General features: G+C 54.2%; 1 protein-coding gene across 3 annotated transcripts in view; it reads right to left on the bottom strand.

Moving 5' to 3' along the window:
* Positions 1-14887, bottom strand: part of SGSM1 (small G protein signaling modulator 1) — a 73732-nt gene that overhangs the window by 47595 nt on the left and 11250 nt on the right. For all 3 annotated transcript variants that reach the window (XM_019977971.2, XM_070769743.1, XM_070769742.1), the window contains one exon: positions 1918-1993. In XM_019977971.2, coding sequence (XP_019833530.2) covers positions 1918-1993 — 76 coding nt within the window. The remainder of the gene's footprint in view (positions 1-1917; positions 1994-14887) is intronic.

The raw sequence follows: 14887 nt of genomic DNA, 5'->3' as shown, positions 1-14887 counted from the left end.
GCAGTCCAAGGGACTCTCAAGAATCTTCTCCAACACCACAGTTCAAAAGCATCAATTCTTCGGCGTTCAGCTTTCTTCACAGTCCAACTCTCACATCCATACATGACTACTGGAAAAGCCATAGCCTTGACTAGACGGACCTTTGTTGGCAAAATAATGTTTCTGCTTTTTAATATGTCATCTAGGTTGGTCATAACTTTCCTTCCAAGGAGTAAGCGTCTTTTAATTTCATGGCTGCAGTCACCATCTGCAGTGATTTTGGAGCCTAGAAAAATAAAGTCTGACACTGTTTCCACTGTTTCCCCATCTATTTCCCATGAAGTGATGGAGATATATATTTCCATATACATGTGTGTGTATATGGGCATGTGTATGTATGTATTTTTACATACATAAAATACTTTTGGGGAATTCCCTGGTGTTCCAGGAACCAGCGCTTTCACTATCACGGGCCCAGGTTCAATCCCTGCTCAGGGAACTAAGATCCTACAAGCAAAGCAGTGTGGCCAAATATTTAATTTATTTATGTATGTGTATATATATATACATTTTTTTTTTTTGAGGGGGGCTTCCCTTGTGGCTCAGCCAGTAAAGAATCCGTCTGCAATGTGGGAGACCTGGGTTCCATCCCTGGGTTGGGAAGATCCCCTGGTGAAGGGAAAGGCTGCCTTCTCTGGTATGCTGGCCTGGAGAAAGAACTCCATGGACTGCATAGTCCATGGGGTGGCAAAGAGTCAGACACAACTGAGCAACTTTCACTTTCATTTATATTTATGTACTTAAAGATATATCACCTAAAAAAATAAGATCTTGCCCAAGGTCACCCAGCAAAGAAGTGGCAGAGATGGGATCTGAGCAGAGCTGGGCAGCCAAAGAGCAGAACTGAGATCTGTGGTTTCCCAGGCTGTGGCGTGTGCTCAAATGGTTGTGGGCCTGTGGGTGGTATCCCTAGCCACCCGGACGGAAGCTGATGGGCCCCTCTGTGGAGCCAAGACTGTGAGAGGGGCATGATAGCTCGTCCTTCGTGGAGAGACACTCCACAATCACGAGGTTAAAAGGTCTTTAGGGAGGAAGAAACACTCCCACATATACGTACACGCTGCGTATGTGCTGAATCCTGACTTCGGGGACACGCAGGGCCTGTGCCTCTAGCCATTGTGAAGGTACGGTAAGAACGTGGCAGCAAGGCTATTTCTGGAGCCCCATGGGCCTCACAGGTTCAAGGAGAGGGAGAGGGCTGAGTCACACTCCGAGCCCCGGGCCTGCCTCCTTGGCTGAGCCAGCTGGGAGTGATCCCTCGGGAAGTGTCCACGGCTTCTTGATTCCTTAAAGTCCCCATCCATCCTGTCTCTCTACCTGGGTGAGGAAAGGGGGCGGAACCCATCCCTCAAAGGCAAGCCCCCGGTCACCTGGGGTGCGGTCGCTGTGAATGGAGCCCAAGGGATGGGAGTCATCTCTCCGTGTGGACCGTGATTACCCCTTCCTGGGGCACAGAAAGTGAAAGTGAAGTCACACAATCGTGTCTGACTCTTTGTGACCCCATGGACTGCAGCCTACTAGGTTCCTTCGTTCATGGGATTTTCCAGGCAAGAATGCTGGAGTGGGTTGCCGTTTCCTTCTCCAGGGGATCTTCCAGACCCAGGGATTGAACCCAGGTCTCCGGCATTGCAGGCAGACGCTTTACCATGTGAGCCACCAGGGAAGTCCTTCCGGAGCACAGATGTCATTCTTAATCTCTTCTCTAATCTTTTCCCTACTTCCAAATTCCCTAATGGAGTCCCTTTGGAATCTAAAAAACACTTCGCACTTACAAAGCATGACCTCTGGGGGCCTCTGCTCAAAGAAAGCTGCCACGGCCCCAGGGCAGCCCACAGAGAGAAAGCCGCTTTTCAAGGCCGCCCGGGGCCACCGACTCACCGCAGAAGGAGATGATGTGGCTGCTGTCCTCGTGGACAAACTTGCGTGTGACGGCCTCCTCCATGATCTGCTTCACCTGGAAGGCAGAGGCGCCGGAGGGTGAGACCCCACTCTACCTGGGAGCGGGCACCCCAGGCGGCTGCGCTGTCCCTGCCACCCCCCGCAAGGGGCGTTCTCTGGTTGCTTGGGATGTTTCGGGAACGGTTCCCTCTTTGCATTCCCAGTGTTTTCTGTAGGGCTGAGGCCTGTGGCTCCTGCTACCCTCACACTTCACCCTGAAATGGATTCATTTTCAGGCTCTCTGCATAGTGGGCTTCTTTTGAGATGGCACATGAAGCGTCATCTCCTTCCCCGTCTGTGCAATCTAAGGCACCCGTCTCCAACTTCTTCCATCCAATTATCGTTCCTTCAGGGTGCTTCCTGTCCTATATCTTTGCTCACTGTCTGTCTCCAACTTCTAGAATGTAAGTTCCTCGAGGGCAGGGCCCCATCTGCCTTGTTCACCGCTGTATCCTCGGAGCCTAGAACAGGGCCTGGTATGTAGTAGGTCTCCACAAATATTTTCTGAGTGGATGAATGAATGAATGAAATGAGCATATATAAAAAAATGTTGGGGGGGAGTGCAATATGAAATATCAGCCCTGAGACCCGGTAGATCAAATCCCTGTTTGGGTACCTGTACCAGCTGGATTTGTGGTCTTATTTTGGGAAACTGAGCTCAGCAACATGCAGAAATTCACCCAGAAAGGCAGACCTGGCCCAGAGTGGAGACATTTCAAGACGGGCCTGCGTCCCCAGGCTGTGTGCTTTCCACACTGCATCCCTCAGTCGATCAATGCTGCGTGCCTGTGAGGGGCCAGGCACAGGCGACACCCCACTGAAAGGGCCGTCATGCCTCTGCTCGTGGAGGCGACCCCCTGGTGGCCTGAACGCCCTTCTGCTTTGCTGGATTCTGGGCCCGAGAGTCACTGTAGTACTTTGAGCAAAACGTTTCTCCCCTCTGGGTCATCAGTTTTCCCACCTTGAGGAGGTGGGAAGAGATGATATCAAAGCCTGGTCCCAGATCTAACGTCAGCAGGGCTTGATGTGGGAGTCTGGAATCCACCCCCATCGATGGGCCCCTTTCTGGCTGCCCTGAGGGCCACCCAGACTCAGCCCGGCCAGCGCATCCACGCACAGGGCTGGGTGCAGTGTCAGGCTCCCAGCGCCCTTCCTCTCCCTTCCTTCTGGATGCCTCCTGGAGAGGAAGACAGAACTCAAAGCATCCTTGGCCGTGTTCTCCGGAAAATCACATGGCAGTGCCCACCCGAGCTGGCACGCCACCCCCGCCCTGACACAACGAAGTCAGCACCTGCCTTGTGAACAGCTCCCGACCTCCTGGCCCAGCAAGCTCCAAGCCAGGCTCTGCCAGCGGCATTTCAAAGCCTGAACCCTAGCTAACCAAGCCTGTGGAACTGCCCCCCTTAACAAATGGGGAAACCAAGCTCAGGAAGATGAGCTAGGCCACCCAAGGCCACACAGCTAGGAAGGAGCAGAGCTGGAATTCCAACCTGTAACAGTGTTTCTCACCGTGGCTCCAGCCCCTCCAGCTTCTAGCTGTATTTCCTCAGGCACTGCCCTGCCTAGAACCTCGCCTTTGGCCTCCTTCACTGCTAATTCTGATCCTGGCTGAAACATTAGCTGTTTTGGTTAAATCTCCTGGCTTGAGGTCCTTACGGTGGCTGCTTTCGTAACACTCATCATATTGATGCTGATTTTGTTAGCACCTGTCCCCCTTGCCAAGCTGTCGATCCCATGAGGGCAAGCACTCCATATCTCCCTGATTTACAACCGTATCTCCAGCACACAGCTGGTGCTCAATAAAGTTGTGTTTGACTAATGAACGACTTGAAGGATCATGCCTGACTTTCTGCTTTGGTAGAATATTTTAGTCTGGGGGAAAAAAATAAGCTTTCTTGTCACTATGCGAAACACGCTCAGCCGTGTCTGACTCTTGGCGACCCCATGGACTCTGTCCATGGAATTCTCCAGTCACTATAATCATGGGTAAATAGAGCAGCAGCATACTGATCCCTAGAGCAAGCAAGGGCACAGAGAGGTAGAGTAACCCGCGCAGGGTCACACAGCTGGTGAGGAGCGGGTTCAGGGCTTGGATCCAGGTTTACCTCACGCCAGTGGTTGTGCTCCTTCTACAACATGCCGTCATACAGGTAAAACCAAATTAAAAACAAAACCAAAATTAACCTCCCAGGGGAAACACGGCCACCGAGGGCAGCCCGCACAGGGTGTGAAGGAGGGTTGCAAGCAGGTGGACAGAGAGAGCAAGAATTGTACTTCCTGCGTGTATCACTGCTTCCACAGCTGTCTCCTACCTGCCTCGCCTCTCTGGATCAGCGTAAGAACCGCACGGTAACACCCTCGCCTTTTATAGAGGACGAACTGAGATGGAGGAGGGAGCACGCTCCTTTCATTTGCAAAGGGCAGCTCAGGGTCCTCCGATATTCATCCGCCGAAACCCAAACTTGCACTATGATGGGGTTAGGAGCTCGGAGCCCTGATCTACAGCCAGTCTGCCAGAAGTACAAGGAACAGCCTGAAATTTGTGATCGGTGCCTGAAATTGGGGGGTGGGGATCAGTATTATGGGACTGGGCCCTTAACCTGTAGGATCTGATGCCACCCCTGGGTAGATGGTGTCAGAACTGAGTTAACTATAGGACATTCAGGTGGTGTCAGAGAATTGTTGTGAGGAAGACCCACCCGTCTGCTGTCAAAGTAGTGTGTGGAGGACAGGTGAGAGCAGAGGAGAAACGCACAGCAGGGGCTTGTTTCCGCAGCTCGCCGACTGAGCACAAGAACGTCTGGCTCTGCGGGCCTGTGTGCTTCTTTTAGCAGCAGGACAGCTCTTGCGGGGGAAGCGCAGGGTGGCAGGGAGGGTCAAAGCCTGACCGCCCCATGCCATGGCAGGCCCCAGCTCCTTCCAGAGAGAGGCCTGGCTCCCTTTTAAGCAGGTCACAGCCCTCCTGCTGATGTCCTCCTGTTCCTTGGAGGTGGCCATCTGCCGGTCACCCTCTGGAGTGGCTCTGACGCGGGGACCCTGCTGCCCGCCGCCTCCTCCGCCACAGTGAGTGCGGAGACGACCAGGCCCATCAGCTCCCTCCACAAAAGGAGGCTGTGAGCTTCTTGAAGGCACATGAAAAATCCCTCAGCTTTGACTTCTGGTTTGGCCATCAACTAGGAGATGCCCTGAGCCTGGCACCGCCCCTCAGGGCTGTGGTTTCCCCCTCTCTCTGACCTCAAATACCTGCTCGGGATGCCTTAAACTCTTTCCCTTCCCTTTCCTTGTCACCGTCTTTCCAATCCTCTAAACCGTCATCTCCCCTAATGTTACAGGTTCAGCTGCGGCCCTCCCTGGCCCCCCACCAAATACGTATCTTGAAATCTTATCCTTCGGTTCCTCAGCACATGACGGCATTTGGAGATGAGATCTTTACAGAGTGATTAAGTGGAAATCAGGACATTCAGAGCGAGCCCGAATCTGTTATCATCTGGGGTCCTTACACGAAGAGGAAATCTGAACATGGATGGTCACAGAGGACGAGCACGTGAAGATACAGGGAGCAGACAGTCATCGGCAGCCGGTGGGGCACCCGGCACAGACCCTTCCCGCAAGGCCCTCGGAAGGAACCCGTCCTGCCGACACCTTGATCTTGCACTTCCAGCCGCCAGAACTCCGAGGAAATGCATCCCTGCTGTTCAAGCTGCCGAGCGTGTGGTACCCTGATATCGCAGCCTGGGCAGACTCACACCTCTGCCATGTTCCTCTCTCTCCGGAAGGCCTGGGGCACCCCAACCCATGGCGCGTGGCAGGTAACACTGATGAAGTGCAAGCGGGGCGGGGCCTTGGTGGGGGTGCTTTTACTTCTTGGGGCTGCAGGAGGGCCTGGCCAAGCAAAGTGAAGATTCAGAGGTCCGCTGGTGGCAAAACCATGGCAGGTGTTTTGCTCTGGGGGCAAAAAAACTGGGTGGGGGGTTGCTCTGTGCACTTGAGTGCTAGCTAGAAGCCTTTCTGGTTTGGGGCTGCAGAGGAAGAAGAGCGTGGGGTGCAGGGGCCATGGGCCTCTGGGACAGAGAGAGGAGGGCGGGGAGAGGGGTGGACCGTGAGAAGGTTCTGATGATGTGGCAGCTGCCACAAGGCACCACTCGGATCCCATGAGGACCGGAGGCTGGGAGAGCTGCTGGCCCCTCGGAACAAGGTCACCTCAGCTGCACAGATAGCCCCTCCAAAGTCTCGCTCCTTCCCGAGATTGGGGGGGTGGGTGCCGTACAGGGAATGATGCATGTGGCTGTGAAGATCCGGCATCCTTGCCCTCACAAGGGCATCTCACAGGGGCCCTCCCAGCTCCCCACGGGGCTGGTGGGGGCTGCCAGGGGCTTCTGTAGAGACCAGCTCAGGGCCCAACTTCTTCCTCCGCCCACTCTGGCTGCTCCACCTCACCTCCCCTGGACCTGACCCCAAGAGTGGGCCCCCATAAACCTCCTGCATCCTGACCTCCATCTCAGCACTGACCTCCCATCAACGCGTCTGGACAGCAATCTCCAGGGACAAGTTGCAAATGATACAAACGCAGGGGGAACTCATCTGGGGAGGAGGCAGGAGAATCAGCCCTTGGGTACTGAGCTCGAGGTAGGGAGAGCCGAGGGGATGGAGTCAGACAGTCCTGGGCTGGAGGGGCCCTTAGTCCTAAGAGCCACTTGCAATGGGGACTGGTAGAGCTGCTCCCGGAGGGGCCGAGAGGCGCCAGATGGGAACTGGTTACAGATACAAACGCTCGGCCTCACCTGGACCTACTGAATCAGAAACCCCAGGGTGGTTATCAAGACCCTCAAGCGATCTTCTGCATGCTCAGACTGCACAGAGGAGCTAAGGAGATGGAGATGGAGGGCAGGAGAGAGTAGGGAAGGGTGGGGGAGGATATAAAACAGGGAACTGCCCCCAAATCCTCACAGAAGAGACGCGGCAGTCACGGCTGTGTCCAGGGACCCTCCCCACACAGCAAGCTCCTTCTGGGAATGCCTTTCTCACACCCTGGTCAGGCTGTGGGCAGTGGTGGCTCCTGGCTTCCCAGTGTTAATATCACAGAGTGCTGCACGCTTCCTGCGGTCTCTCAGCATCCTTCCCTCGCCGTAGTCAACAGCCTTTTATTAAATTCATCTTAATGTCCTCGGTTTGGGGGAGCCATCTGCTTCCTATCGGCACCCTGACTGCACACATGCCCTGTCTCAAGTTCAAAATCTGCGGAGCAGAGAAGACTGCTTACAGCTGTGGATCCTGAAACTCAGGTCTTGAGGTCACACAGTCAGGAAGCTGGCTGCAGGGAGGAGCCTTGGGCATGGATCCAGGGTGGGGGGCTGGAGGGGAGAACGCAGCACTGAGGTGTTCTCAGCCTGAAGGAGGGGTTCTGGTGAGTAAAGACCCCTGCCCACTTCCGCTGGCTCCCAGATGTGGGCTAGAGTATCTCCCCAGAAGTTAATAACAGGCCGACAGCCGGAGGCCAGGGAGGAAATGAAAAGGCAATGCCGTGGGAGCCTGCCCAGGAAGGTCACTGAGAATCCTGCAGAAGAGGGCATGGTCTTGTGGCGGGAAGAAAGAAGCTGCTGCCCACTCCTGCGTGAGTTGGGGGAGACCATCCCCGAGGACTGGCCAGCACTGTGGACGGGGGAAGAGGGCCTGGCAGCCACAGAGGACCTCTCAAACTCTCAACCACCTTCCCCCTCTCAGGCCGCCAGACATGGTCTTGAGCACAGTCCACTTTGGAGGCAGACAGCTCAGAAGGACCATGGGGTGGTGTGGAGACAGTGCGGGTGGCAGGGTGGCATCCTGGCATCCAGTGTGACTTCCCAAGCCTGGGCCCAGGAGTCATGCCCCGTCTTGGAGGCACGGAGGCGGTGGCTGTGGTTGGCGCTGCTCTGGAGCCGCACAGACCCGCGTTACCACCCCAGCTCAGCCACCAGTGTCCCGTGTGGGCACAGTCAGGTCACCCCCCTGCTGCCACTTCGGCTTCCTCAACTGTGAAGCGGAACCTGTCACCCTGCAGGGCTGCGCTGAGGATTAAATGGGACGTCGCTGGTGAAAGGGCAGGCCGGGCCAGCACACAGTAGGAGCTTTATGGCACTAAAGCGTACTCTTACCTTTTTGGGGGGCACTTGCTATGCTCTGGGGACTGTTTTTGTAAACACAACCTTAAGGAGGCCATTTCCCAAGTTATTCCCATTTTACAGATGGGGAAACGGATACACACGCACAGAATTAGCTAATCTGACCCGGGCCATGAAGAGGAGTCAGGACTCAGACCCAGGGCCTGATGGTCACTACATGTCTGTGGATCTGTGGGTCATCATCACGTGAACCCGTTCAGTGATCATCTCTCCCAAGGAAACCTTGAGCCCCTAGGGCAGTGCCTGGACAGACCCAGGGCCTTTGTTCTAATAATACTTTGTCTCTCTCTGCAGAAGCCGGAGGCCATTGTGAAGCAAATGCTTTTATTTTCCTTTTTATCATTCTGCTTTTGTTATTAAAGAAAATGTTTACTAACAGTACCTACTAAGTGCCAGGTGAGCTGTATAGAAAGTCTGATTTAATCAATAGACCATTATTATCCCCTACTTTAAAGATGGATAAAGTGAGGCATGGAGAGTTTATACGACCTGCCTGAAGGTCACACAGCCAGGACTTGAACCCAGGTCTGCCTGACAGCCTGACCTGGAGTCCTGCCTCCAGTCTTGCCCAATCGTGGGTCAGGTGCTGAGAAATTTGTGAGGCGGGACTCCTCGGTTTCTCCCAACTTGGGGCTGGAAAGAGGCGTTGAACTAGGAATCAGGAGACCTGGCTCACTCGGATGTGACTCTGCTAACCATTGTGGGGACCCTTCAGAGGCACGGGGGGACCTCAAAGGTCACAGTGGTCAGGAAGCTGCGATCCCTCTCCAGTTCCATTCTCAGGAGTCCTCCAACATTGGCTTGCATTCCTCCAAAGATGGGGAGCTTGCTCCTTTTGGAACCAGCTTCTCAGCTCTAAGGATAAGATGTCGGGAGGCAGGTGAGAGAGGCTAAGAGCTTGGGAGGTGGAGTCACTGACCTGGGGCCAAGTCCTTGGCCACTCACTGCCTGCCTGACTCTGGACAAGCTTCCCCATCTGGAAAACGGTGTGTGTGGGGGTCTTAGCACCCCTCACCTCACCAGGCCAACATGAGGCCTGAATGAGATCGTGGACACAGTGTCTAGCACATATAGGGATTCTACAAACAGTAGTGACTCTTGAGATGACAGTGACGGTCAGGTTCACTGCCCTGCCTGGGGTGGATTTCATGAGGGTGTGCAGGAACTAGGAGGCCCTTCAGCTCTATTCAGGCGAGCAACCTCAACTTGCTCTGGCTGTGGCCCAGCCCCCGCTCCACGTCAGGCCTGGAGCAGCTGCCCCTGCACCTCCGGCCTCACCCTGCAACCATTCAGAAAAATGCCCCGCCCTCCTTCACCCCAACCTCCCTCCACCTGCAAATATTTAAACAGCATAAAAGGAGGATTCATCTCTGAAGGGAGGCAGGGAAATCCGGACCAATCTGCACAGCTGGAAGGGGGCTCCTGGGGGGCCCCCCAGGCCATCCTGTCTCTCTCCTCCTCACACCTGCCACCTGCCCACACCCAGGTACTCTCATGCTGCCCACCTGGAGCCCTGCTAGGTTCCAAATCACCTTGCTTCTCCTCCCTGCCTCCTCACGCTGTGCTGTGTTCACCCCCTGCAAGCCCCTGATGGGAATCACTCGGGCCAGTATGCAGGACCGTCATTAAGGGCTGTGGAAAATACGGGCAGGGGGCCTTAAGTGGGACCCAGCACACAGCTGCCACGGTATAAAGGGAGGCACTTTAGAGACGTAAGAACGTGGGCTTGGAGCCACTAGGCTGCGGTCAAACTCTAGCTCTGCTGTTAGCTGGGGGAATCCTAGGCCTCAGTTTCCTCGTCTGTGAAATGGGGACGATGTTTTGCACCACCTCACAGGGCTATGGGGAGATTCGAAAGACAAAACAGGCACAGCGCTCAGAACTGCCCTAAGGCAGAGCGTCGTACGTGGCACCTTAGAACTCAGCGAGGCCTGATGGTCACTACACAGCTGTGGATTTGCCCGCTCAGTGTCCGTCTCTCCCAAGTACACCTTGGGCCCCTAGGGCAGTGACTGGACAAGCAGTTCGGTATATATTTGGTGATCACTCTGATTATACTAATAACACTAATACCGGCATCCAGTGCTTGTGGAACTGGGTTCCAGGCAGTGTCCTAAGCCCTTCTGATGGATCGTGTTTGCTCTTGTGTAAGGCTGGGGTTGACAAACTTCTTCTACAACGAGTCAGACAGCAAATGTTTCAGGCTTTGGGACAAGGCCGCCACGTAAAACATAGGATGCCCAGTGAAATGTAAATTTCAGATAAATATATATTTAGCATAAGTATGTCCTAAAGAGTGCATGGTGCATGTTGAAATCCAAATTGAATTGGGCGTTCTGAATTTTCATTTGCTAAATCTGGCAAACTCCTTTTCAGCCACCTATGGTCTAAATGAGTCTCTTTTGTTTTTACAGCTGTTTATAATGTAGAAAGCCCTCTCAGCTCAAGAGCCGTCCACAAACAGGGACCTCCTGTTTACAGCACCCAGCGCAGTGCCTGTAGCCCATAGGAGGCCTAAATAAACACCCCTGGAGCTGCCACCTGCTCCTCGGAGGCCAGCGAGGAGCGTTCCCACCCCAGCTGGGGTCTCAGGGGGTCGGTGCCTGGCCGTGCAGGCGGGTGACTAATGCTGAGGCAGCATCAGCTTCTGAGATGAAGGCCCCCAAGCAGCCTGACTCTTAACAACTCTGCAAGAAACTCAGTGGAGAGGACCGCTAAATTAGGATGCCTGGAGGGCCTTTGAGGTGGTTTTAAAAATAACTCTCAGCATGTGGGGAAAGTGGGGAGAAGAGGGATGTGACACAGAGGCCCCCTCAACAATGACTGGGGTGAGGGCGTGAGTGGTGGATGGGCTGGCCCCTCTGCAGGCACTCCAGATGCTGAGAGCAAGATGCACACACCGTAAGAGGCCAGTATTTCCAATCCTGCCTGGAACAGCTGACTCCTGGATGTGGGTCCCCAGGGGCAACACGATGGGCTCCCCTCCACGCCTTTGCCCACGTGGTGCCTTCTGCCAGACGCCCCTCCATGCACACTCCAGCTCGCTAACTGCAACTTGGGCTTCAGCTCAGGTGTCCCCTCCTCCTGGGAGCCTTCCTGAACTCTCTGTATCCCAAGCGGGGATAAGTGTGCATCTTCCACATTCCACTGACACCTGCCTTCCCAGCATGGATCACATGAACCAAAACGCACTCCTTCACTCAACATTCATAGGGCACCTCCTCCGCGTCTGGCATCAGGCAGTGAGCAGATTCAGTCTCTGTCCTCATGGAGGTCACAGTCCAGCTGAGTGGAAAGATATTAACTAAATCACACCAACCAGTGTGAAGTGAGACCAGTTCTCTGCAGCGAAAAAACTTGGTTCTATGAGAACATAATAGCAAGGAAACTGGGGAGGTGGGGAGATCAGGGAGGGCTTCCTGGAGGAGGTGATGCTCAAGTTCTGAAGTACAAGTAGAAACGAACTCTCTGGGTTTCGGATTCACCAGCTGGAAAGCAGAGGGTAAAAGTTTCCTCCTGCTACTGCCCCCACAGAGGGGCCCTGGAGCTCAAAGGAAGGAACAGATGTACGGACGGTGTGGCAGGGAAAAGCACTACATGGAAATAACTGGCGGCTCTGCATTTTTCAATTTTTTACGGGCGAGGCGCGCAGGCGGTGAGAGGTGGGAGGGGCTGGAACCGGCCTGATGGGTGGGGGAGGGGGAGGGGACGGGAATATTCTGGGAAGCTCCAAAGCACAGACACAGATGTGGGGGCTGGACCCGGATGGGACCGCCCTGCAACTCGTGACCGCTTCCATGTGGCCCCCACCTTCCCTTCCAACCACATCTTGTCCCTTCTCAGTCACACGTGCACCCCTTCCGGGCGACCCACGTGACTCCCACTAGCTGACCTTGGCTTCCGCAGTCCTCTGCACCCGACACCCTACCTCCTACCTCCAACTCCAGCTCTGGAAAACCAGCCAGATGCTCAGACTTGGAACCAGGTAACGTGAGCTTCTCACTCCCTCCTGAGATGCCCTCAAGTTGATGTGAGGCTCTGCCCACCCTCATCTGTTCCAGGTAAAGAAGCCGCCTGTCAGTGCAGGAGACGCAAGAGAGGCGAGTTCAATTCCTGGGTCGGGAAGATCCTCCAGACGAGGCAAGGGCAACCCACTCCAGTATTCTTGCCTGGGAAACTCCATGGACAGAGGAGCCTGGTGGGCCACAGGGGTCGCAGAGAGTCAGACACGACTGAGCGCACACACACGGAATAACACCCACAGCACAGCCGTGAGCACCGGACTCTGGAATCGAACTTCCAGGATTCAGATCCCAGCTAACACACTCGTGGTCTCGGGCAAACCGTGTCCCTTCTCCGAGCCTCAGCATTCCCATCCGTACAGCGAGTACTATCCACATTAGTTCTACGTTACTATTCATCTTAGTGGTGCCTCACGGGCATAAGATAATACGTTCTATAGCAGTATCTCTTGGCTCTGCCTCCGAAGGCAAAAGAAATAAAAGCAAAAATAAACAAACGGGGCCTGATTAAACTTAAAAGCTGTTTGTACAGCAAGGGAAACCATCGACAAGACAAAAAGACAATCTAAACAGAGTGGGAGAAGATATATGCAAATGATATGACTGATAAGGGTTAATATCCAAAATATACATAAACACTTAGACAACTCAACACAGAGCACTGAACCTAACAGCAGCCGCACAGCAGGTGCTTCCTGCATCTGTTTTACGTAAGAACAGCCAGCATTTACTTATAAGGGGCTCACTGTGCCTGGCACTGTGTTTAGGGGGTTTATCTCATCCAGTCCTTGTGATAATTCGGAAAAATGGGCACAATTACTCTCCCCATGTTACAGATGAGGAAGCTGAGTCTTGGCGAGACTAAACGACTTCCCAAGAGCACAAGGTTTTCAAACGGCAGGGCAGGGATTCAAACCCATGACTGTCTGCCCTGTACAGAGCCTGGCACGCAGTAGACGCATTCATTCATTCAACAGACACATACAGATGCTTCCTGCACGCTGGGTAGGCGCTTTACAAAAGTGAGCCCAGAGACTCACAATAATACAGGTATTGTCGTTATTATTCTCATTTTCCCAAGGAAGCGGTGGACCTGGGAGGGACAAAGATCGTCGGGCCTGTGAAGAGGCTGCGATCTGAATCCAGGTCTCCTGCTCTGCAGTCCCAGGTCACGGTGGGGACCCCAGCAGCCAGGTGGACGATGCACCTGTTCCCTCAGCCCGGCGCAGCCCAGTGTCACCGTCACAGCTGCAGTCCAGCAGCACCTGCCAGCTCCACTCTACCCCAGCCGGCATCTTTCATCTTTCATCATGCACCTCTCCCAGCTTACCTCCTAGCTCCCTCTCTCTGCCACTCATCGGTTCCCTAAATGAAAGAAGCCAATCTGAAAAGGCAACATACGGCATGACTCCACCTGTAGGACATTCTGGACAAGGCAAAACTATGGAGACAGTAAGAGCATCGGCGGTTCCCAGGGGCTGGGAGGAGAGAGAGAGAGAGAGATGAGCACGGGAGGTTTTTAGGGTACTGAGAGTATTCTTCCCAGGTGGCTCAGTGGTGAAGAGCCCGTCGGCCAATGCAAGAGACATAAGAGATGCGGGGTTCAATCCCTGGGTCGGGAAGATCCCCTGGAGGAGGGCATGGCAACCCACTCTGATAGTCTTGCCTGGAACATCCTATAGGCAGAGAAGAGCCTGGCGGGCTGCAGTCCAAAGGGTCGCAGAGTTGGATGCGACTGAAGAGACTTAGCATGCATGCACGAGAGTATTCTGTGTGATACTCTAATGGTGGATACCTGTCCTCGTGCATTGGTCCAGACCCACAGAATGTACATCACTGAGAGTGAAGCCTCATGTAACTATGAACTTGGGGTGACAATGATGCGTTCGTGTAGGTTCGTCCATTGTTAGCAAATGTCCCACTTTGGTGGCGGAGGGTCCATAATTGGGGAGGCTGTCCATGTGTGGGAGTGGGGAAAGTGAAAGTGAAAGTTGCTCAGTCGTGTCCAATTCTTTGCAACCCCATGGACTATAGAGCCCATTTTCCAGGCCAGAATACTGGACTGGGCAGCCTATCCATTCTCCAGGAGATCTTCCCAATCCAGGGATCAAGCCCAGGTCTCCCGCATTGCAGGCGGACTTTTTACCAGCTGAGCCACAAGGGAAGCCCACAGGGAAGTGGGAGTGGGGAGTATAAGGGAAATCTCTCTACTTTCCACTTAATTTTTACAGTGAACCTAAAACTGCTTTTAAAAATAAAGTCTATTTTTTTTTTAAATGTCTTTCCCTCACTCTGCCGCTCATGGAGGATGTTGGCAGGGGTTCCAGCTTTTGGGCAGACAGGATAAGGCACTCCTCCGCGCCCTCAGTCTGCATGGGCCGTGGGGAGCCTTCGGGGTCTCGCAGAGCTGGGGTCTGAAGACCTCAGTTAGGACCTCGGCGACCACAGGGAATGGATCAAGGCTTCCTTCTCTGGACTGTCTCTCTCACCTGCAGTTCCGGGACTGACCTGCCGCACCCTCCCCGCCCACATCCTCCCGTCCTGCCCGCCACATCCACAGGTAAGGAAGGCAAAGCCCCAGGGGCATCCTTCTGCTGTCCCATCCGCCCATCCGTGTGATGGTGAGTGAGCAGACAAATAAATGATGAGACGGTCGCATGCGAGTCTTCAGACGGTTAGAAAAACCCTCCCTCCAGTTCCTCACTCTTAACGACCCTAAAGGTGGCTGTG

Source organism: Bos indicus, chromosome 17 (assembly GCF_029378745.1).
Source record: "Bos indicus isolate NIAB-ARS_2022 breed Sahiwal x Tharparkar chromosome 17, NIAB-ARS_B.indTharparkar_mat_pri_1.0, whole genome shotgun sequence".
Classification (NCBI taxonomy): Eukaryota; Metazoa; Chordata; class Mammalia; order Artiodactyla; family Bovidae; genus Bos; species Bos indicus.
This window is presented reverse-complemented; position numbering and strand designations above follow the sequence as displayed.